This window comes from Enoplosus armatus, chromosome 13 (assembly GCF_043641665.1).
Source record: "Enoplosus armatus isolate fEnoArm2 chromosome 13, fEnoArm2.hap1, whole genome shotgun sequence".
Classification (NCBI taxonomy): Eukaryota; Metazoa; Chordata; class Actinopteri; order Centrarchiformes; family Enoplosidae; genus Enoplosus; species Enoplosus armatus.
In genome coordinates, this window is record NC_092192.1 from 21,306,192 (window position 1) to 21,329,169 (window position 22,978).

Sequence of the window (22,978 nt, forward strand, 5' to 3'; positions counted from 1 at the left end):
TGCATGAAAAATCTCTGCACTGGAATCTTATTTCCAGTCCCACCCATAGTATCCAGGGGCAGTGGGAGAAGAATCCTCCCCCTCCAGGTCCTAAAGCCTGGCGTTGTAGCCTAGTTGTAGCACTCCTCCCACCCAGTGATCCACAATAAAGTTACCCCTCATTACTTGCTGATTGTGGTTGAAACACATGATAGTTTTCCCTTTAATATCTAAGACAGCTTCATCAGTATTTTCTCAGCTCCTCCAATAAAATAAACTATGTTTGTTACTCATTTTGTTACTGGTACTGTCTTTTTCTTTGGACATGTATTGTTTGTATTTACATGAAATATAGCCCTACCATGGTTGTATCTTGGTGTAGAAACCAGTTTATGCATGCTTTTAAATTCCAGTAATTAAGGTGGCTTCACTACTGAACTGACACAGGGCAAAAAGAAAAATGAAAATGCATTTTGGGCCTACAGCAAATGGCGGTGCTGACAAGTTGTGTTAATTAATGATCTTTATTGTTTTCTCAGGGCTTTTTATTGCCTTTTTTCTTCCCTCCCCTACCCTGTAATTGCACCTCTGCCACCCAGATCTGAGACACAATAGGAGGGGTGGCTGGAGGTCAAGCTTCAAAAAGGCTGAAGTACTCTCCATCACGAGTAAACTGACCTGGGAGTTCCCCTTTAAACAAGAGACCTCTGTAGGGAAAATCAGGTCACATTATGTTAGCTGCGCAGCCCTGTCACCGGTGGAACGTACGCGAGACAACAGGATGTTCTTTGAAGCCATACCAGTCCATCCTACAATAACGCAAATGAGACATAACCTCAAGCTACGCGTCTCATGCCTCAGCGTTACGTAACAAATAGGGACTGATTGTGTCCGGGAAGCAAATGTGGCGAGCTTGGCAGCCACATAGTAGGCGATACTATGGAAAAATGCAGGCCACGTATACAGTTATGTTCATTCAATCTGCTGAGATGGTGTGATTTTTGTTGACATCGTCCCATGAACACTGCTGCCTAGAGAGGCAGACGGGCTCTGGTGTAGTTTCTGCCTGATTCTTCTTGGTAACTATACTCAGTGTTATACATACAGTATTAAACATTTTTTTTTAAATCCATCCATTGAGAATCAGTAGAGTCGGTTCAGTGTGTGTAAATCTGAAGTGTGTAGGGAGCATGGGAACTGAATGCTCTGGTTACATTTTTTTTTTTCTCCCATGAATGCTTCCTTCTCTTCTTCTTGTGTTATGTATATCCTCCCTCTGCTTGGGAATCGCTCTGTGTTTGGGAGTGGATCAGGCAGCAGGAAGTGACAGAAGGAGCGGATGCATGTCCGGTGTAACACTGCCCCTGTTCTCTAGAGCTTGCTGTTATATCTATACAGCTTTGGGCCTGATGGAAAAAACATTCATACAGACGCGCAGGGCATTGTATCACGCATACAACGATTATGAATCTGTTGTCAATGCAGCAAAAATGTATCAGTTTGAGTGAGAGGTCCAGTAAATCTTTGAGGTTGGAGACAGAGGAGGAGATCTCATATATGTTCGGCAGTTCGGATGAATCTGATGAAGTGAATTTTTTTATGTTCCTGTAACATAATACATTTGGAAATCCTCCATAGACCAGGAAATTCATTTTAAAACCCATGACCCATGAATATTTACAACTACGTGACTAGCTTAGCTATCCTCTTAACCATTCCTGTGCCGCTTCAGTTGTTTGTCTATGACACTCCTGATCCTACATAGGATAAGACGTTCAGAGGGAAAGATGTGTCCCTCTCATTTCGTGCTTCGACTTGTTTTAAAGGAGATTTGGTACTGCCCCTGCAGGAAACTAAAAAATCTAAAAAATCCTGACTATTCGTCCCTCGTACAGGTCAAGCTCCCAAAACTCTAGATCCCATATTTCCCATAATGCCACCAATAGTAAAAACATCATGTGGAAAATCTGCGGAGTGGCCCTTCAATTACTGAACAGTCTGTAAGAAGGGACTAAAAGCTCGCCTGGGCCTTTCTTCCCTGCGTTGAAACACACCTGAGACAGCAGGTGAGGCCGGCCTTAGTCTTAGTCTATTTGAGTTCCTTTAAATATACTTAAGAGTATCATTTCAAGACTTAATTTGTAGTACTCACTTTATAGAAGTTAATGAAATATTTTCCGTGTTTGGTGAGGGATTGATGAGGCACATCGGCCAGGAAACATGGTATGTTTACGTCTTATTTGTTATCGATTCATTCACTTGCCCCCTGTAATTGTTCGCTCCATCCCCTTTCTGGACTGAATTTAAGCCTCTCATTAGGCCTTTTCCCTGCAAATCAGTAGTAAATGAAATCTTTCTTTTACGGTGTGGCTGCCTCTGGCTCCGGGTTCTCTGGGTCTTGTGTATCCGAGCATTGCTTTACACAGAAGAACTACAGCCCCCAGTGAGTCATTTGATCTCACTATCACACAGAGGAGAGTGAGAGAGACCAGAGGCCCACGCCACAGCGGGTGCAGGTGCCCTCTGCTGGCTGAAGGACCGACTCTCAGCTGAGCATCGGGAGTACTTCCCATGGCCACTAGAGGCCGATAAAGAGTCTCCTGTTAGCACTAATGCAACCGCAAGGTTACTGTTAATATCACCACCACCGATGCCTTCATCATCTTATCTGACTTACACAAGGGAATTTTAGACGCTTTTAAACGCATAAGAATTAAAGCAGCTTTGGAATCACGTATGATTAGGTTTCGCTAAAATGCCTCTGCTGACATTTGTCTCTTCTACAAAGGCACCATCACAGGACCAGCATGCATTTCATCTGTCAGGGAACTTCTAACCGAGGGACCTGTGCTAAATTGTTTGGGATTAAAGGGGATCTGACGTAATGATCCCAAGCCAAGGGTTAATCTCTGACTGCTGGGCCTAGAATAGATCTCTTACAAGACATTACCCCTCCTGCTCTACCTCTTTGCCAGGTGACGGTAATGCGCGGCCTCCCGGGTCTCACACAGTGATGTAGAACCTGAGTCCTGGAGACAAACAGGTTTAAGAGCAACTACTAATTCTCGGGGCTCCCGGTCTGTTTTTGCGAATCAGAGTGGCAGTGAAATAGTAGGGATCCGTGAAAATGAATAATCCCGTTTGTGACATCTCTTTCCCAATTTCTGCAGCGCACACATCATCTGTTCTTTTAGCGTTTGAGCTCTTGTCAGTGGAAACTCTCCCTCACAGTGTGGCACTCCTATCCAAACCTCCTCCCTCGTCGTTCTGCTCGGTAAATTCCAGGAAGCACTAACATTTCCTAGAGATGGGGCCAATGCCAACGCTCCTTGGTAACTTCAGCCCTCCCACAGAGAAGTTTAATGAAATTATTTCTCTCTTATCCCCCCCCCCCCCCCCCCTTTGATCTCCACCCACACCCAAAAACCGGCTACATACTTGATTTAACCCTCTCAAAACACCTCTCGACTCCAGCACGCGAGACAGGTTTGTCCTCACTGTCCAGGCTGATCGTGTCCGTCAATCAGTTTGTCTGAAACCTTCAAAACGGAAGTCCTGACTAGTTTCTAGAAGGTTCCTGAGGGAAATGAAAAGAAGTCTGCCACTTTACTGGAGTGAATTCTTTATTTCAGGCTGTGAAAACAGACTGTTTGGATGGTTTGAAGCCATCAGTCGCGTCTTTATTAAAGGGCCTCTTATTATAAAAGTGACACTGTAATGTTTGGCACAGAATTACCACAAAACCCTGTGTCAACACTGTGTCCCCCTCCATGTCCAGCAGCAGGTCCATCTACCTCTGACACACACACACACACACACACACTGTAAAAAGTGCAGCCCATCAGTCCGCCCTGCGCTCGGCGTGAAAGCTGCTCCGGTGGCGTATTTCTTGCAGCGCTCCCCGCAGCAGCTCCACCCACACCGCGCAGGACAGATCGCAGCGTTTTAACTCCTCTGTGAGCACCGAAGGTAGCGTCTCCGTCCAGGGTGGGGGGAAATACTGTCCCGCGGTTCACTGCACTACAGCGTCCGTCCAGCCACCCCAGACGCTCAGCCCGCCGCGGTAGAGGCTCGCCGTCGCTGCCGGGGTCGACAGCGGGCGGATGCGTGCCGTTGCTCGGTCTCACGCTGGCCGCTCAAAGTAACTTTGAGGACTCCCCGTGAGCCCGTGAAGTCCGAGCGCGAAGAGGCGACGCGTTATGTCAACGTCCGCGGACAAAAAACTGATTAACCGGGAGCTTCTGACGGTTTCCAGCAGTGTCCCGGACACAAGAGGCTGAAGACACAAGGTGAGTTGTTGGTGCGCACTTCATGGGATTATCCTCATATAATCTCAGTCATTGTCACTTGGCACTGTGTGGGGGGGGGGGGGGGGGGGGGGGGGTTGTGACCAGTTTGGTGGACTTTGGTGTGAGTGATCTGTCCTGACTGGGGGCCTCTGCGAGAATGCATTCGTACGTTCTTTCTGAAGACCCTCTTTCAGAGATGCAGATGCCAACATCTGCCTGTGAGGGTACACACACACACACACACACACACACACACACGTTACCTGGATGGAGAAAAGGCAGTTTCCCATGTGTTCTCCTGCATGGTGGTTGATATATATATCTATATATATATATGTATAAATAAGTCAGTGGGGCCTGCTTCAGAGCTGCAAAGCAAATGTCAATGTTTGGAAGTCCACAAAAATAAGAAATGGCTACATGAACACACACACACACACTGAACTGAATTATATTGACCTGACTCCATTTCCCATCATGCCTGAAACTTGTGGGTAAACACTGAACCTCTCTGGTGAATTATTACTACAAATATGAACTTTTAAACTGCATCTGATTCAGCTGTCCCCACATGCTGTGCGCCGTTTCTTCACTGAACGTGAATATGTCGCTTGACCTGTTGCACACACACAAAAAAAGAAACAACCTCTCTTGACATCCGAGTGTGGCGACGTCAGCATCACTGCAGAGCGAGTGAATCGAGCTTTAATCACCCTGGTCTGTCCCTTTTGTCCTGCCAAATCGGATTAGTGGGAGACATATCTGACCACCACTTTTCACCTCCACCCGTGCCTCCACCCTGGCCTTCAAGCGGAGCCACTTGCACGAACTCATCCTTAATAATAATCAGAGGGCTGCCTCGGAACTGGCAGGTGTCGCTCGGGGAAACACAGGGGTCTCACTTTAACCAAGAACAGAAGCTCGTGTCTGATGGGCAACCTGTTGGACGCAGGTTGGCACAGGGCGACGAGGAAAACAAACGCCAGCTGAAGTGAACTCGCTGGTTTCAGTCTGTGTCCTCGTACTCCCCCACCCCCCACCCCCCCTGTGCATGGATAATGAGCGTGTGGCACTAATGGAAACTCTATTTTTGGCTAAATCCACTGAAAGATTAAGGGTACTATTAATGCATGCATATATAAATTTCATGAAGGAGTGAACGATGGGAAGCCTGGAAAGAAGCGACTGTGACCGAGATAAAAGGCTAATAATAGACCGATATGGCAGAAGCTCCGTGGCAGTTGGTTGGCTGAGACTTAGCGGATTATTGTATTATTATTCAACGAGCGCATAATTCTAACCCCACACTGGACGCAACTCTGACACAGCGAGGCGCCTGCCTGCGGCCTCGGAGGGGTGGCGACGGTATCTAGGTCAGTGAGGAGAGTGGCGAAGTCCTCTCAGGTAAATGGCAGCGTCACGAGAGGAAACTGGCCTGAGACCAGCTGAAGGAGAGGCCAGAGGAGCACGGGTGAACCAGGGTGAATTACAGTGACATTCGGGGAGCTCTCTTCTTCACGGAGTTGCAATGTGGCGGCTGTGAATAACAAGCGCAGCGCTCAGGCTTGTCCTATACTGTGCACAAATGGCACATTAAACCCACACCGATGGCAACCGAGCGACTTAGGGCTCGGTGTCTTGCTCATGGACACTTTGACATGATGGGGGTGGAGCCAGGGATTGAACCTCAACGGCGCTAACCACTGCACCACCATGCTGCTCCTGGAGTGTCCGATCGACAGCACAGTTCCTAGCTCCTGTAAATGCACCATCAAATCAGCGAACACCGCAGACTCCTTACAGCCCACACAGTGCAGCGAACTTCAGAAAGCAACTAGTATAAAACCACCAGCAGGTGTTTTGGTTTGCGCTGCACGGATTTTCTATTAGCAGATACATCTTCTCTGTTGAAGTGTTGATGGGAGTCTTGGATCCCGGAATGCTTGTATGTAGTTTTTTCCCAACACAGTTGCGCCCTCCCTCAGATCTCTTTTTAGGATATTTTGTGTTGCAACAAGCGCTGCCTTTGTTCTTTGCACAGCTCGGCTCCTTCAAAACACCCGACTATCATGGCATTAACCCTGATGTCACACATAAACAAGAAACGGTCCCTTTTATCCTCATTAGGGACCAAGTCAGCTCGATTCCCTTTTACTTCAGTTTACATCCAGTGGAAAAGCAAGGTGAATATGAGAATATGCTGTAGCAGACGCCATTCATGTGGAGATATTTCCAGTTCAGTTCCTCTTCAAAATCTGAAGAGTCTCGACCCTGACCGACTGGCCCCAGTTTACCTCATGATGAACACAGCTCTGTGACGACAGCACCCTGGTCGAAAGCCACGGCGAGACAATAGGCCAACCTGGCTGGAATAAGGCCCCCGTGATTTCAGCTCCAGTTGGCCCTTGTTTGAGGATGGGGTCAGGACGTGAATGCTGGGAATCTGCCAACTCCTGGAGTCCAGGAGAAGGCTCCCTCAGGCCTGGGAGTTCCCATATAATAACCGGTCAACAGACAAAAGATGCAGCTCTGCAAGGTGGATGTTAACAAGTTCCTCCTTGTGGAGGTTGTTGTAAAGACGTTAGCAAACGTTCACACCTGAGAGAACCTGAAAAGGACACAAAGCTCCAGCCCCACACAGCATGTGACACACAATACCCAACCATTTTGTATTGTATTTTCTATTGTATTAGGAACTTGTTATTTAAAGACTTTAAAGTACATTTACTTAGCCCTCTCTGCAGTATTGTCAGTCAGTCATTTAATCCAACAATGAATATTATTCACAAAATTAAAATGAAGTCTGTAGCCATGCGAGCAGCCCTCTGAGGCTGTACTGAAGCACATTGGTGCTTTGAGTTAAATGCTAACATGCTCACAGTGACGACGCTGACATGCTGATTTCTAGGTTATATTTACCAGGTTCACCATCTTAGTTTAGCATCTTAGCATGCTAACATGCTAACAACACAAAGTATAGCTGAGGTTGATGGAGTTTGGTCATCAACCAAAGTGTCGGGGCAAACTTCGACCTGGATGTGGCGCTAGATGAAAATGGAGGAGGAGCACCAAGGCATGAGAATTTCTCCTCTAGGGACGTTGAATATCTGTAGACATTTAAATCCATCCAATAGTTAAGAATAGATAGTCAAGATATTTCACTCTGAAGCAAAAATGTCAACCTCATGACGGCACTGGAGGAAAACTGTAGTAAGATTCACCCTCTGGGGACCAGGAATGCATCCAATAGTCGTTGAGGTATTTCACTCTGGATCAAAGTGGCGGAATGACATTGCCATCCATAGAGCCATACTGCTAAACAAAACGATCCTAATTTAAAAGTTAGCATTATGTTATGTCAGCCACCAGGGCTCCAAGGAGTTTTATAAACAGAAAGTCCCTAAAGGCCACACGCTCCGACAGGGAGCTCATTCCCAGCATCCAGCTTCATTTTTAGACAATCTAAAAAGAACATACTTTAGGTCACATGAGCTAAAATTATGTAATTCCATAATTCGGTATGGAATTGTCTGTAAGCTACTCCATACAGAAAAGTAAAAAAAAAAGAAAAAAAAAAAAGACACAAGTTCTCTTTTGAGCAGCAGGAGACAAGGCACAGCACCATCTCTTCCAGGGAGCCATGAAAAACAACACCTTCTGTGCCAAGACATTTTTACCTGCCACCAAGGCAACAAGCTGCTCTCTGGGGCAGAAGTGAGTTTGAGGGCAGCGTGCTCTCGTTCCTTTCCCCTGGATTGTAAAGGATCGAGTCATACCAACAGAGAGACGCTACCTACCTGCCGATGCCGATTTGCCACTTTTCCACAGTCATAAATCCTGAGATCGTGACTGTAAAGCGTGTACCATGTTATCATGTCCGTCCCAGACATGACTCACTATTGACTAGTGTGTTGACTTCCTCTCCCGGGTGTTGTCACTCCAAACAAGGCCCGGGACTGTCAACATATACACGGTGTTTTGTGAATAATACACCTCGGCAACATGACGTGACTTGGCCTTTTGATGAAAAATGGAATTGTTTGTGCAAAGACTGAAGCTAATTCTTTGAAAGCTTGCTCTTGTTTAGTAACGCTCTGGTCCTCTTCAGGGTTCCCAGTCCTGTGTGGGATGTTAACGGACTGGTGGCGCGTTGAGGCTGAAGGAGCATGGTGAAACACCAACCCTTACAGGTCTACGAGAAGCAGGTCTTTGTGTCCTTTGTCACTGGGATCTATGGTTGCCGCTGGAAACGCTACCAGCGTTCCCAAGACGACAGCTCCAGGGTAAGACAACATCATCATCATCATTGAGTATGGCTATCATAATAATGTATTTATATAAAATATTATAAAAACATAGTAATAACTTTCTATTACTGTCACAACCGTATGGTAATACTGTAGTACTGTTATTATTATTATTGTACGTAGATGCATCTTGGTTGTCAAATCTTCAGCTGGTTAGTGTTTAAGTATTAGTGCCAACACAATACTGAGTTTGAGCTGTTTTACTCTGAGAATGGTCAACATGTTTTTTTCTACAAAAGCCATTTCACTGAGCAAAGAAAGCCACAGGTCTCAAATGTTAAACGCATAAGCAGCAGTACAAGAACTTTGCCACAATTATTATTTTAAAATCATGAAATATCTGATCAAAGAATTACAAAACTGTGAATCTGACATCTGACGTCTTTCAGCTGCAGCTTCAGGAGGAGCACAGAACCATGGTTATTATGTTAATCATAGGGGTCTCAGCCACAGTGTTTAGAGCGCATCTGCTAAACGCTGATGCTGGTTCAGTGGGAACATGGCTTACAGCTCAGCCCTCAGCCCTCTGGACTGTCACATGTTTTACACCACCGCATGAAGTTGCAATCTCACAGCGTATAATGATAAGAATATGTCTACTGTATGTGTGTACATCCCGCGTACCTCAACGATGAACAGGTATCTCTTTTTCTACGATTGCTAGTCATATGCCGGGGTCTTCCAGCGCTAAGTAGACTGAGTGGAGTGTGTGTGTGTGTGTGTGTGTGTGTGGCCATTGGTTTACTGTACAGCAGTGTGATAATGAGACCACACAGTGTCCTGCTGAGGCTGCACTGAAACCTGATCACACCTCAGCAATAAATGAACCATTTTCTGCTTCTGAAGGCCAAGAAATAAATAGGTCAGGCTTTGTGAAAGGCAACACAATACTACACCACCGTAAGCCGAGGTGCAACGTACATTCAGTAATTATCGTTTTTTTTCCTTAGCTACTGTTTTTAGTCTTTTATTACATATTCTTTTGTGCATTTATGGATCTATATGGTCCTCAAACCAGATATGTTGCCGTCAATTAGAAAGTCTGTTTCCATTAGAAGTTCATGTCATCCCAATTTTCCTTTACTGGATTCCTAAGTGACTTGCAGACCAGGCCCTAGTAACTGAGCAAAACGCTCCGTACAATAAAGCAAGTAACAGAATCAGTGCAGTGTTTGCATGTGTGAAGCAGAGCCAGACACCCAGCTGTGCTGGATACCCACTGGGCAGCCACAGCTACTGCTGCTGGATGTCTTCTTTATCACAAAGAGCCAGTGGCCCGGCCATAAATTAGTCCATTTAATGAATGTGTGAGCCGGGCACTGATGATGTGCTGACCAAGAGGATAAAGTACAAGCACACAGCTGCCCCTTTCCGCTCTCTGTCTCCGTTTACAAAGCTTCATGTAGTCGCACATAAGCAGAGAGGTTACCATTCATGTGCTGAAGCGCTGTCTGTGTACACTGCAACACAGTGATGTGACTGATTTTATTCCCGAAGGACAGTCCTTCATCAGTAAGCACAGATTACACCAGCAGTGCTTCTTTGGGTTTCAGGCTTAACGCTCTCTTCTGTTCTCTGAATCGCTGCTGCTGCTCTCACTTAGTCAGTGTGGGTGGTGGAAACTTTGCATAATGGCATCGTGGCCCACAACAGTACACAGTTACTCCAAGGAAATGGAGGGTGTATACTATTTAAAGCAAGCTGCATTAATGGATATTTTTTTTTTTATATCAAGACTGAATGAAATTACAACATTTAACTCGCAGAGATGAACCCCTCAGAGAATTATCAGCCGACTCTGCAGGTCCCCTCATCTCTACAGAGCGATTTAGCACCTTTCAGCTCGTTGTTTTGTTTTTTTACGGCCCGCAGCTGAACTGTTCGGGTCCTCTCTCACCGCTCTCGTCAGCCTTGTTTTCAGACACTGCGGGCAGCGAACCGTTGTGACACACCACCACCTGCCCAGCACCAAGCGACAGGCAGACATAAGTGAGCGAGGCGCTGGCGAAGAAAGCGGAACGTCTACCAGTTAAGGAGCCAGATCATTTCTCAAAGGAGAAAACAGAGCTAAAGGAGTAGGTGAATATTGGACCTACGTTTACCTGGACTCCAAATGAATGCTAGTGTCTGCTGGACGTGTGAATAGGCAACATGTTTGCCAAATCAACTTACAATAAAATGATAATATCCGTCTATAATATCAGTGCACAGCTCGTTCTGCAGCCCCCAGGGGGTCAAAATATAAATGAATGCAGGTTTTTATAATATTTTTTCACCTTCCCATGAATTATTTACCTCCTTTTTTTCTGTTAAACATTTTGACGGTGCAACGTACAGCATGCAACATAGGACTCCATAGAGCATTCAGATCATTTCCATTAACTAGTGAGCCAAAGTTCCACTTTTTTCTGCCTGCATACTGCATTATTATCCTCCAGCTGTCGCATTTTCTCTTCTTACCCTGAACACACCCGCGTGACCTTGCTTCATCACTGTCCATGTTCAGCCGACGCTGACGTGGTTCGATACAGGCCATTCCGTACAGTGTTGATCAGCAGAGGAAAGATGGAGGGAGAGGCCCGTCACATGGGTGAAAGTCAGCACGTAGATCAGGATTTATGAGCGCTGTCAGAAGTTGGCAGTTCTAATTGGAGAGATGGCCTTTGCAGGCCGTGTAGCGCTCACAGAAAAGTGTCAGATCTCACGCAGCTCCCCTGAAAACGACTCGTGCCGCACAGCGAGAGTGGCCCGCTAAAGGTAGGGAGGTGTGATGTGGAGGTAACTACCACGCTTTGGACGGACCGATGAAGTGTGCCATTTTGTAGATCCCCTTCAACTACTTTCCTTGAGTAAAACTGAGTTTCAGGCTAGTATTCATGACAGTTTGTTTAGTGTTGGTTTGTCTAATCTACAAAATCACAAACTATTTTGTTGTGATATATTTACTGCGACAGAAAATCCACATTGCCCACTTCTATTCAGGGGCGGTCCCTGCTGGTGGAGGCAGATTAGACAGCCCCAGCTGGGGCAGTAGAGTATTGAATGTCTCGCTAAAGGGAACTGACAGCAGCTGCCGAGGAGCAGGCTTCTCCTCACCATCGTTTTCTTCAACAAGGAGATCACTTGACCTGTTAGTCACCACCTTTCTCTGACACCACTGGCGAACCCCCGCCTGAAACTGGAATCCTCATCTACCGAATGGCCCGTCTCTGGAGGAGGCATACAAATAAACAGAGGAGAATTTTAAATAAAAGAACATTCATCTGGAATCTGGTTAATTTCTCTGGGAAAATGAGGATATATCAGGGAGGTTTATAACCTGACGACTCTTTTTAAGAAATACTGAGAACTAGAATTTATTTTACGGTGGCGTCCAGATGTTTCCCTCCAATGCGTGGATGCAGAAAACCAGGGCGGAATCACATCATAAGTCACACATTTTGGGAAAGCGGTCTGACTTAGTTCATCCATGGAAGTGTGGGAAATTGGAAATTCTGTGGAAGTTTCTGTGAATAATTGTGGAGTCCATAAAAGTGGCTCATATCTAGGAATGCTGTTTCCGCTGTTGTTTGGAGGTCGAGGTAAATTGACAACGTGACTCTGGCTCAGTGCCTCACAGCCATGTACAGTCACCTGACCTCCAGGTAGCTGCTAAACCAATTAAAAACAGCCACTGGTACTCGTCATATCCTCACTTCTGCTGGCATGTTGTTCCTGGCTGCGTCGGGTTAATTCCCTGGTGTGTGTGTGTGTGTGTGTGTGTGTGTGTGTGTGTGTATTCATGCCCTCACCATTCCCCCGCTAAAAGTGAAACCTTTCACCAGTCGTCCTGTGTCGTTGCTCTTTACCTACACACGCCTCTAATTATCTCCCAACGTCTTACATAAGCCGCTGGAAACGGTGAGTCCAGGCACAGTGTGGGGGCAAAGCTGATCAATGCGCAACAGGATCTGTTGGTTGGCCTATCATACGCTACACCTCCACTTCACATGGCATTAGCTCCTAATCCTGTTAACTACTGAAGGGAGGAGTCCTTGACTGCTGCTCAAGCTCTCCCCTATACCTTTGTCCCACATGTCAAGCCAGAAGACTGCACAGTGAGGGGTTAAAAACCTGGTCACGAGATAAGTAGCAACACTCACACTTGTGCATATGCTATTCTAAACATCTGGGTTTTTTTGCTTTGTAGTGGCATGCAGGAATTACAGGAAGTCATTATCAGCAGACTGGGTAGTTAGCCTGAGGAGTGATAGTCACCCGGACCGAACAGACAAACCAAAGAGTTCCGCCAACAGAATCTCAAACCAAGGGAAAATTCAAGGGAATGCTTGATTGAAAAGTAGCAATGGCCACATATCACCAAAGAAACAAGCGGAAATAGCATTTTGCTTTTAAATATATAGCTGAGAAAGCCTTTAACTACTGTAGTTCCCAAATGGGTTTGACCATTACTGATAAAATTATAGAATTAATTACGAGCAAACTTCATTGTCTTGTAAATCTGTCGTGAGAATTGATTTAAAGAACTTTAAACCTGTCTTAGCTGCTTTTTGGCCACATGTGGTTGACTGCTGATATAAAAATGTTGTTTTATTATTTTCTTCTCAGAGCTGGATGAACAAACTCTTCCTATTGTCCGCATTCTGTTCATGTTGGCTTGTATTTCCCCTCACAGTGGGAGTGTACATGGTTCATCATCCTGTGCAGCTCTTTCCTTCTGCTTCTCTTTTGGGCGTACTTCTGGTTGGTGGCTCAAAATGATTTCAACGAGTTCAACTGGTGAGTCAGTTATCCCTCTCCTGTGACCGTAACTTAAAAGCTGTTTAATAAGGATGGAGCTAGTTTCAGATGAGGCTGTGTGTGAACAGCGGGGTGCTGACCATACCGCAGCAGGGGGGGAGGGGGGGGCAACCAAACCCGCCTGCATGACTGTATGAGTATGGAGAACTAATGCCACTGTATAGTAGGCTCTTGGTCTTCCCGTCGATATAGATCAGTCACACCTTACCTTTTCACACCCCAGGTCAGTATACAACCGCTCTGGAGAGTGGAAGGATGAGACGATCCCCATCCTCGCATCCACCACCGTGGGCTTCAGCTACATCACATTCTTAATGGTAACGGCCTTTCTCAGACCTTTTCTTATATATATATTATATATATATATATATATATATATATATATATAACTCACTGAATCTTGCTTTCTTTTTCAGATTTTAGCACTTTTCCATATATCCCTGGGCCAGCAGCTGAACCTCTACTGGGTTCACAAGGTGCTGTGATTTACATCTTAAACGTTTGGACATGGATTTGCTCCACACAAACACACACACACACACACACTTGTGAAATCCTCATTGTCCGTCTGGTCTCTGCAGATTGGAGTGTTGGCTACGCTGCTCACCACTATCTCTGGTGTCATCTCTGTCGATGACGTATGGGGAGACGAGTGGGACATCCTGCTTGTGTCCCTGCAGGTTGGTCTACAATCACAATGGCGTGATAATAAGCTTACTGCATGTTTTGTTTTTGCTGTTGTGTTTTTACCCATTTAGTTCTCCACTTTTTGACTCATCATTACATACAGTATATAATGGTGACAGTTAAAGGTAGGTGTAATAAATTGCAACTGAATTAACTGGATATGATGGCCCTTTCCATAAAGGGACATCAATTCATCCTTTGAATTAGGGATTTAAAGTGGGTTAGTGCCCGATACAGTACAAATGAAGAGTTCTGACAGCTAGAAATCTCAGCTGACCGTTAGATGAGAAGATTGGTACCACTGTCATATCTGTCCATTAAATATGAAGCAGCAGCCAGTTAGCTTAGCTTAGCATACAGAAGTGAAGTCACTGCTCCCAGCCAAGAAGTAGGGAAAAAAACACCACTTAGTGAGCTTTTATGGTGCTGTTGGGCAGATTTAGGCAAGCTAGCTGTTCCCTCCCTACTTCCTCTCTTTATGCTAAGCTAAGGTAACCAGCTGCTGGATTTAGCTTATTTAATGGACAGATATAAGAGAGGTATCAGTCATTTAAATCCCGTCTAAACTGACATCGTGTACCTATTAATGGCAGTTGAACCAAAATGCTGCATGATGTGTGTTTGCGCTGATAAGGCTTCCTGTCTAAAAATGGCCACTGAATTACTGAAAGTGAATTAACCTTACCAACGACACAGCACCGACCAACAACCATATCAACCCCTAGTACGGTGCACATTTCTATATTTGTGTTTTGTTGCCAGTCCACAGCCCCCTTCCTGCACATTGGAGCCCTGGCAACAGTCACAGCTATCAGCTGGTTGGTCGCCGGATACGTGGTCCGCAGAGAGAGATCCAGTAAGTGCTGACTCGTTGTTTCAAGATCATCGCCACTTTCGATTTCTTTGTCTTTGAAAAGAATGTAGTGCCGTGTTTAACTCTATGTTGATTTCAGTGACTTTCCTGTAATTGTCTGAATTTTCAGGCATTTCCAGACAGATTACCAATTCTACTAACCCCCCCCCCCCCCCCCCCCCCTCCCCACACTCTTAGATTTCCAGGTGATGATGTTGCTGGTCTACGTCATCATCCTCCTGGCTCTCTATTTGGCACCGCTCACGTTCAACTGCCCCTGCATCATGGACCGCCACAGCCTCAAACCCCGACCAGACATCATTGGTCGACGGGGAGCTCCCATGGTGAGTTGGTGATTTGCCAGAACTCGCCGTCTGATGCAGTTAACTGTTCAGGCGGATGGTGAGCAGCTCTGTGGGGGACACGTCACACTTACCGCCGATACTCTGGATAAAAGCGGCAAAATGGCCGACGTTTTGAATACGTTTTTGTGATCATTCCTCCTCTTAAGAAATGTTACATCAGCATCCCATGCTGACGGATCAATTGATATATTTTAACTTGTATGTAGTACAAGTGTACGAGTGTGTGTGCGTGCCTCTGCACTACATTGGACACAGCGGAGTGGCGTACAGCTACAGTACGTGAGCCTGCTCTGTTATTAGGCTCAGTGAGCACACTGAACTGTCATTTCACAGCTGGGCAAGCAAATACTGTTCCAGATGACTAGCTATAAACAAATGTACAGGGATGTTCAGAGCTGTGTTTCCCTGCTCTCTAAAGGCACACACACACACACACACACACACACACAAATCACAAAAGCCTCTCTGTAATGTACCTGAGCTGACCAAAAGCCTTTGGATAAATGAGTGTGCGTTGTATGTTGTTTTTATGACTAAAAGCATCAACGCAGTGCCATCGTACTTAGGTATTACTGGCAATACTCCCATCCCTCAGCTGGGAAACATGCATGTACATACCTATAGTGATAGACAGAGATTGTATAGACGTGCATTGAAACCACACCAGTCAAAGAGCATGCATCATCAGAAATATGGAGATCCATTCACTGGACGTCAGAGCTCTTTTGTTGTTTTTCTGCCAACCTACTGGGAACTGTATTGTAATGTATTCTGCCCCACTAACCAGAGAGCAAACACAGAAGCAGTGAAGTCAAGAAAAAGGGGTCGTGCTGCCTTCACGTTATGCAGTTTTTTTTTAAGGCTGATCTTCATTAAATCATTCCTGTAGGACTTCCAGAAGACTTTCAAAATGCAAATACGGTCTGTCAATTTTCACAGAACACAAGCCATTTTGTCCATTTATTATCGAGTTTGTTGAAGGAAATAAAGCAGATTTGTGTATATTCTACAGGTCATAGTTCTCAGGATCATGTTGAATAACAAAGGAACTAACCAAGATGTTGGTTCATCAAAATGGATGTTTTTCAATTACACAAAACAACAAGGGAACAGTCAACAAGTGGCATGTAGTTTCCGCAGAGGCTAGCCATGGCTACCAACCAGCTAGCTCTCACTTGGGAGAGCCGAAGTTGACTTAGTCGGCTGGTAATCTGTTAATCTTCGTTTGTTTCTCTCTCTGTTTTGTAGTTACTGCAATTTTTACTCGCTGTTTCCATGGAAATTATATATTTCTATGGCATAACGATTCTTTATATTGCACATGTCAAAAAAATCAGACTCTACAAGCCTGCACTGAGAGCTCCCTAAGATGAGTTTAACTTCACAGAGCAAGGCTCAGTCCATCTACACTGAGACACAGTGGGATCGAAAAATCCCCAGGAGGGGGGCCGCAACAACATCGTCCTGAAAAGAGATGCATTCTATATCTTTACCCTTGACCCTTTTTAAAAGGCTATCAGCTGAGGGCTTGAACTCAGATTTTGACCTTAAACCTGTTTTGTAAGTGGTTACGGCTGGAAGTATGATTAATAGATCCCACTTTTTAAATAAACGTCCTGCTGTAGGTATCAATACAAATTCTGTAGTTTGTATTTGTTGATGAAACTGTTTTGGGCAAATGATTTATTACTGTTTTATACTTTTTCGATGTAGTATTTTCTGTGATAATTGTTTGCTTTGGATGATTTATGGGATTCTTGCTTTATATTCTCGTCACCTTGATGTGTGTTTTGTACACACAGTGACTGACGGTAGTCCTCCTGTCTGTCTGTCTGTCTCCTCTGCTCTAGCTGGCTCCAGAAAACACCATGGTGTCCTTTAACAGAGCCCTGCAGCACGGAGCCAGCTCCCTGGAGGCAGACGTCACCATCAGGTTATTAGTCACACATTAATAACATTTGAATCCTGGGTTATATATATTTAATGAACTTAGCGTGCTCTGAAGTTCCACATATAGACCCCAGAGCCGACACATGCCGTAGGCTGTTTGGTGGAGACATTGATATTTCATGAGAGAGATGCAGCAAAATATTGTGCGATTTCTTTACACAACCTGGTGTCCTGTCGTTGAGTGAAGCGATGTCGGATGATTACCAGCGCATTTTCTGACCACGTCTCTTCCAGTGTGGACGGGGTCCCCTTCCTCATGCGAGACCGCACCGTGAGGCGGACCACAGACGTTAGAAAGGTCTTTCCAGCCAGACAGTACGATGACGCCTCCTTCTTCAACTGGACAGAGATCCGCTCTCTAAACGCAGGCCAGTGGTTTCTGGAGGTACTGAAGTCCACTTCACCACGGCTAACTCTGATCTTCCACGTCGTTCACCATATTCAGCTGCTACAAACGAAAGTCCTTTAGGGATTTGAAGGATTCCTGGAGGAATGATGCAGGACGGTGGATTGTCTGCCACAACTCTATGGACAGTGGTGAAATTGTATTTAGAATGTGATGCAAGGAATTTTTTTTTGTGTATAAAATGTAGTGAAATCTACAGTTTTTAACAGTAAAACATGTTAAAACCAAAAACAAAAACTGCTAACATTTTGAGGATGAAGGTCTCTGGGACCAAAACAACATGTGTGCCTGGGTAATGAAGTGTGCAGAAGCTTTGGTTTGTTTTCAATAGAATAGCAATTCTAAGACAAAAGAAATCATATATAGGGTCAGGGTTCGGATCTAAAAGTCATAAAACATAGAATCCACAAATTAGCTGCATATACCTCCATTTAGAATATGCCAGTTGTTCCTCGTGTTGTATTAACCACTCTTCAGGAGAACACAGTGTGTGTCACATCTCAGCGTCTGCCTGCCTCCGTTGCTTTCAGAGCGACCCCTACTGGACAGTAGACACCCTGACAGCGAGGGACCGGAGCAGAATAGGCAACCAGACGGTTTGCAGTCTGGTGGAAATGCTGCGTCTGGCGGCCAGGGCCAACTGCTCGGCGCTGCTCAACATCCGCAAGCCTCCGCCGGAGCACCCGCGCTCCCGGAACTGGTTCATGGACACGCTGTGGGCTGTGCAGAAGGCAGGGATTTCCCAGAAGAGGGTGAGGACTGTAGGTCCCTCTATAATAATCCTTTGATTACTTAAAAGGTGCTGCTTGTAGGCTTGTAACTGCATACCAAGGTATCTTATACCTTATTTGCCAACATTATATTAATATTTTGAATTCTACAAGTGGCACCTTCTTTTTACTGTGAAAGTGTAACATCTCTGGATGTGAAGCCCACACTACACTCTGCCTGATCAGGGTCTTTCCATGTCATATGTGTTTGTGCCAGGTGACGTGGACCCCCGACACGGACAGGGGGAGGGTGCGGGGGCTTCAGCAGGCCACGAATGAGAAGCTGTCGGTGGAAGAGATGCGGCAGAGGGGGATAACCAGCCTGACCCTCCACTACGGCGAGGCCAGCCACAAAGACATACAGTAAGAGCAAGCGTCTGCTGCTAGGCAACAAGGACGGTGCCCAAGCAGACCATGAAGGAGATGAGAGGGAGCTTAAACATCTGAGCAAGCCAAGGAATCATTTAGCAAATTTGGGAATGTGAATTTCTCTACACCGTTAAATATTCGTCACTGAATGAGCACAAATCAAAAAGGTACTGTTCATAAAAAGAACTTAAGTAAGTACTTGTACTTGTTAGCAGTCAAAAACTTGATCTAACGTGTCAAACGTCACAGCGACGATCACCAGATTGTTAAACTCTGATCGGTGCGTGGACACGCGCGACATCGCCTTTCCCCAATTGAGCCGCGGTAACTTCGGAGTGGCGAGAAGAGCACAAAAAGGGAAATACTGGAAATCACTCCTGTGAATGACCAAAACCGCGTGTTCACGTGGGACCCCACCACTCGCAGTAAGACGTTTTCGGGGGCCCTTTGTTGCATCTCAAAATGACACCGCTGTGATCCTTTAAACACATACTTTGCCTTCGTCGGGGACGCTCACACTTTTGCATCTTTAGATGAAAAATTGTAGGGTTTGAATATGCGTGCATTTCTGATACACAGCACACTGAAAGGGACAGTGGTGTTGCTGAAGGGTGGTGTTCGTGCAGAGTGCTGTGACGTGTGTTTTTCTTTTCCTCAGGGAGTACCTGGCCAATAATGTGAGTGTGACTGTCTACCCGGTGAATGAGCCCTGGCTCTACTCCATTCTGTGGTGTAGCGGGGTGCCTTCTGTGTCCTCTGATGCCCCCCAAGTCCTCCGAAAGGTGCCTTACCCCATCTGGCTCATGGTAAACAGCTCTCCTCGCTCTGTCTCTCATCTCACACCACACACACACACACACACACACACACACACACACACACACACACACACACACACACACAGACGCAGACAAGGTCACGCAGCGAGACGAGAGGACAGCAGGAGAGAGGACAGAGACTGACGAGGGCCCAGCAAGACTCGAGGGCAAGGACGCGGGGAGATACGAGGGAGCTCAGCGGCAGACTTTTAGCTCAGCGTGGCGTTGGAGAACAACAGGACCCTGGGAAAGAGTCCGAGACAGGCTGAGACAAGGGCACGGATCTGAAGGTTCAAAAGCAGCTGTCCAGCAGGCTTTCGCCTTAGTCAGGGCCTTGTGTTCGCTTCAGGAGACACGCACGGTAATGGTGACCTCCGCTGGTGTTGACTGGAAACTACTGTTCTGTTTTCTGTTTGTCTCGCAGAGCCAGAATGCTTACGACTTCATCTGGATCACTTCGGATCTGGTCTCCCTCGCCGTAGTCATAGGGATTTTCTGTTTTCAGAAGTAAGTGCATTCTAAGCACCTGTCATTCAACACATAGGTATTTATTCTAAATGAGCACCATTGCACTTGAAGCGCTCGCAATGAAGCATGCATTTAATTTGTGGTACATCATTTGTGACATATAGGTTCATTTAGTTCAGTTGTTCCTAACCCTGGACAGGAAAGCAGAGAAAAAAACATATTCAACAACATATATTATTTTTTTCAGGCTTTCCTCTAGTCTTTTGTCTTGCGAATTACTAGATAGTCTAACTGTACAAATGATGCACATCGGATGCAATTTAATTTGTGCCGCTCGCAGTATTGAAATAAAAAACATTTATTTTAAATACCAACACCGCCACTTTTATTCTGCAGGGTTGGGCATCTCCAAACCTGGACAAATAGCATTTTGATTACATTACACACATTGATTACAATATGTTAACAACATGTCAGACGTGAAGAAGCTGAAGGTGTCGAAGCGTTTTTCTTGTCCAGTCTGCTTCCTCTACACTGACGGTTCATTCTGCTCTTCTCTCTCTTATTCTGTTTTGTTCTTTTGTTTCCTGCTTTTTGGTCTTCTGGATGTTTCCGTGTTTCTCCTCCGTGCTATAACCTCTCTTTGTCCTCTCTGTCCTCCCTCTCTCTCTCTGTCTCTGTCTCCTTTGACATTCTTACTTTGTCCTGTGCTCTGCCTGATCTGCATGCAACCTTCCTCCGCTGCCCCCTGGCATCTGTCAGCTATCATATGATCAGGTAACTGCTGCGACTGCCTTGCCCTTTGTTTCTGCCTCCTTGTCCGTCCTCCTTGTTCTTTTCCTGCCCGACACCTCAAGGCCGACTCCGTCCTTTCCTTTCCTGTGCCAGTTTACCTCCTTTTTTTATGAATGTACATTCCATTAAATGTATTATTTTACGTGCATCTGTATCTTGAAGGCCCTGGCTGGCACCATTGAACTATTGATTTATACGATTTAATGTAATGTAACGTCGTAATGGCTGGTATCTGTGACAGGTGGAGGATGAGCGGGATGCAGAACTATAACCCGGAGCAGATCATGCTGAGCGCCGTGGCCCGTCGGTCCAGTCGGGACGTCAACATCATGAAGGAGAAGCTCATATTCTCAGGTGACTACATTCACACGTGGAGTGCTCTAACCCCACACTGAACACACAGTCCAGATGTTGCGTCTAGCAGCTGGTTCTGCAGCTGATGATGTGACATGCTGGACTCAGCTGTAACATCGCTATTCACGTCCAAACGCCACGCAGTTATGGCAGAACCTCCACGGCTGCCTCTCACTTCATATCTAAAAATCCATTTCATCAAAATGAGACGAATATCATAAAAACAACGCATATCTGACATGGCTGCGGAACCTCTCTTCTCTTTCCCTTTTATGTCCTCCTTAATGTTCTTAATAATTCATTCTCTCTTTTGTTCCTACCTCCCATACATACCTGCGTGTTCCCTCTGGTCGCGCATACATGAATACACGACACACTTACTGACACGCGTACATACACCAAGAATCAATACGTATTTCTTCCAATAACATAAACAACTGCAAGTCTGTGCCAAATTCAGTAAATCATAACTGTTTTACTGTTTTGTGTTATTGTCGGAGTTATGGGCGGAGTGTAGAGTATTATGCCACTACCACTTGGGGGTGCCAAAGTTGGGTATTTTTGAATTCTTCACATGGTGGCTTTTACAGTACTCGCATGAATAGTTTAAGTGTGAATAGTTCACCTATTTACATTGAGGTCAGTGGAAAACAGATCTGATGGTCCAGTACATATATATATATATATATATATATATATCATTTCCAGCTAAATCAAGTACATCAAAACGTGTCCCTGTTCGTCAACCATTTCTCTGCCGTCTCTTTCAGAGCTCAACAATGGGCTCAGCAGCACAGAGGAGCTTTCTCTGTATCCTGAGAACGGCTATGTGACATACTCTCACGGAGGCCTCAGTCGCTGAACACAACAACACACTGCCTCAGCTGGAAAACGTCGGAGGAAAACACTGAAGAATGAAGGTTTTGTCTACGTGGCCGACATCAGACTGCCAGTCTTAGCCACATCCCTCAAAATGAGTCCACCCTTTACCTTTAAAATTGCTTTCAGTGTTCTACATTTATGCAGAAAGTTAGCGTGGAGCGTCAACGTGTTCGCTGGTGTGTGTCTATGCTGTCATCGCAGAAGGGGTTAGCTAACCAGTGGGCATTTCTACCTGGACTGACTCCACTGACCGGATGAAACTGGAATTAGTTTTTTCAAAACGCTTAAAAGCGCCACATTTGAATGTAGAAACATCGTCTTTTTGGAGCCTCTGGTGAAATCCATCTGACTACCATGAGAAGAAGAAGTCGTCTCTGCTCGGCCTGTTGGCTTCGAGATGGCTGTAACGTCGTATCTTTCCACGTCATTTACTTCACTGTTGTTTTATAACAGAGGAAATGGGCTGCGTAGTGTCCTGTATTATGGATGTAAATATGAGTCGTTTCACATGTTTTTATTATTTTTTTTCAATGGTTTGGACATATCTATTGTATATTTTGTGTTGGGGTTGGTTTGGGGGAGTTTTGAGAATATATTGTGGTCAGTGTTCTAATCTCTCTTTTTTTTTTTTTCTGCCTCTTTTCTGTCATGCCATGATCGATTTACTTTATAGTCATCTTAGCTATCGCAACTTTCACATGGCTGCCTTTTCGTTAAATTAATGGACTGGTAGAATATTGTTGAATATTTTTTTTTGTCTTCTAGTTGAATAATAGGGGTACAGAAGTTCCAGCGATACTTTTAGCTGCAGACGTGTCGACTGTTCAATAAAAGTGATATTTTCTCTTTGAAAAATGCGCAGGCTGTCTTTTGTGGAAGAACAAAT

General features: G+C 45.4%; 1 protein-coding gene across 1 annotated transcript; it reads left to right on the top strand.

Moving 5' to 3' along the window:
* Positions 1 to 4,169: 4,169 nt before the first annotated feature.
* gdpd5a (glycerophosphodiester phosphodiesterase domain containing 5a) lies at positions 4,170 to 22,949 on the top strand. The gene is made up of 17 exons (XM_070917382.1): positions 4,170 to 4,268; positions 8,377 to 8,551; positions 13,251 to 13,354; positions 13,599 to 13,692; positions 13,792 to 13,851; positions 13,957 to 14,055; positions 14,825 to 14,918; positions 15,114 to 15,259; positions 17,131 to 17,213; positions 17,465 to 17,615; positions 18,167 to 18,388; positions 18,624 to 18,769; positions 19,434 to 19,581; positions 20,018 to 20,100; positions 20,824 to 20,838; positions 21,098 to 21,210; positions 21,981 to 22,949. Exons 2-17 carry the CDS (start codon positions 8,435 to 8,437, stop codon positions 22,070 to 22,072), a joined length of 1,767 nt encoding a protein of 588 aa, XP_070773483.1. The 5' UTR covers positions 4,170 to 4,268; positions 8,377 to 8,434; the 3' UTR covers positions 22,073 to 22,949.
* Positions 22,950 to 22,978: the final 29 nt, after the last annotated feature.

Coding starts and splice junctions, on each gene's coding strand:
- gdpd5a (XM_070917382.1), top strand. CDS start 8,435: ATGGTGAAACACCAACCCTTACAGGTCTACGAGAAGCAGGTCTTTGTG. Junction 14,056..14,824: donor TCCTGCTTGTGTCCCTGCAG/GTTGGTCTACAA, acceptor TTTTGTTGCCAG/TCCACAGCCCCCTTCCTGCA. Junction 15,260..17,130: donor GTCGACGGGGAGCTCCCATG/GTGAGTTGGTGA, acceptor CCTCTGCTCTAG/CTGGCTCCAGAAAACACCAT.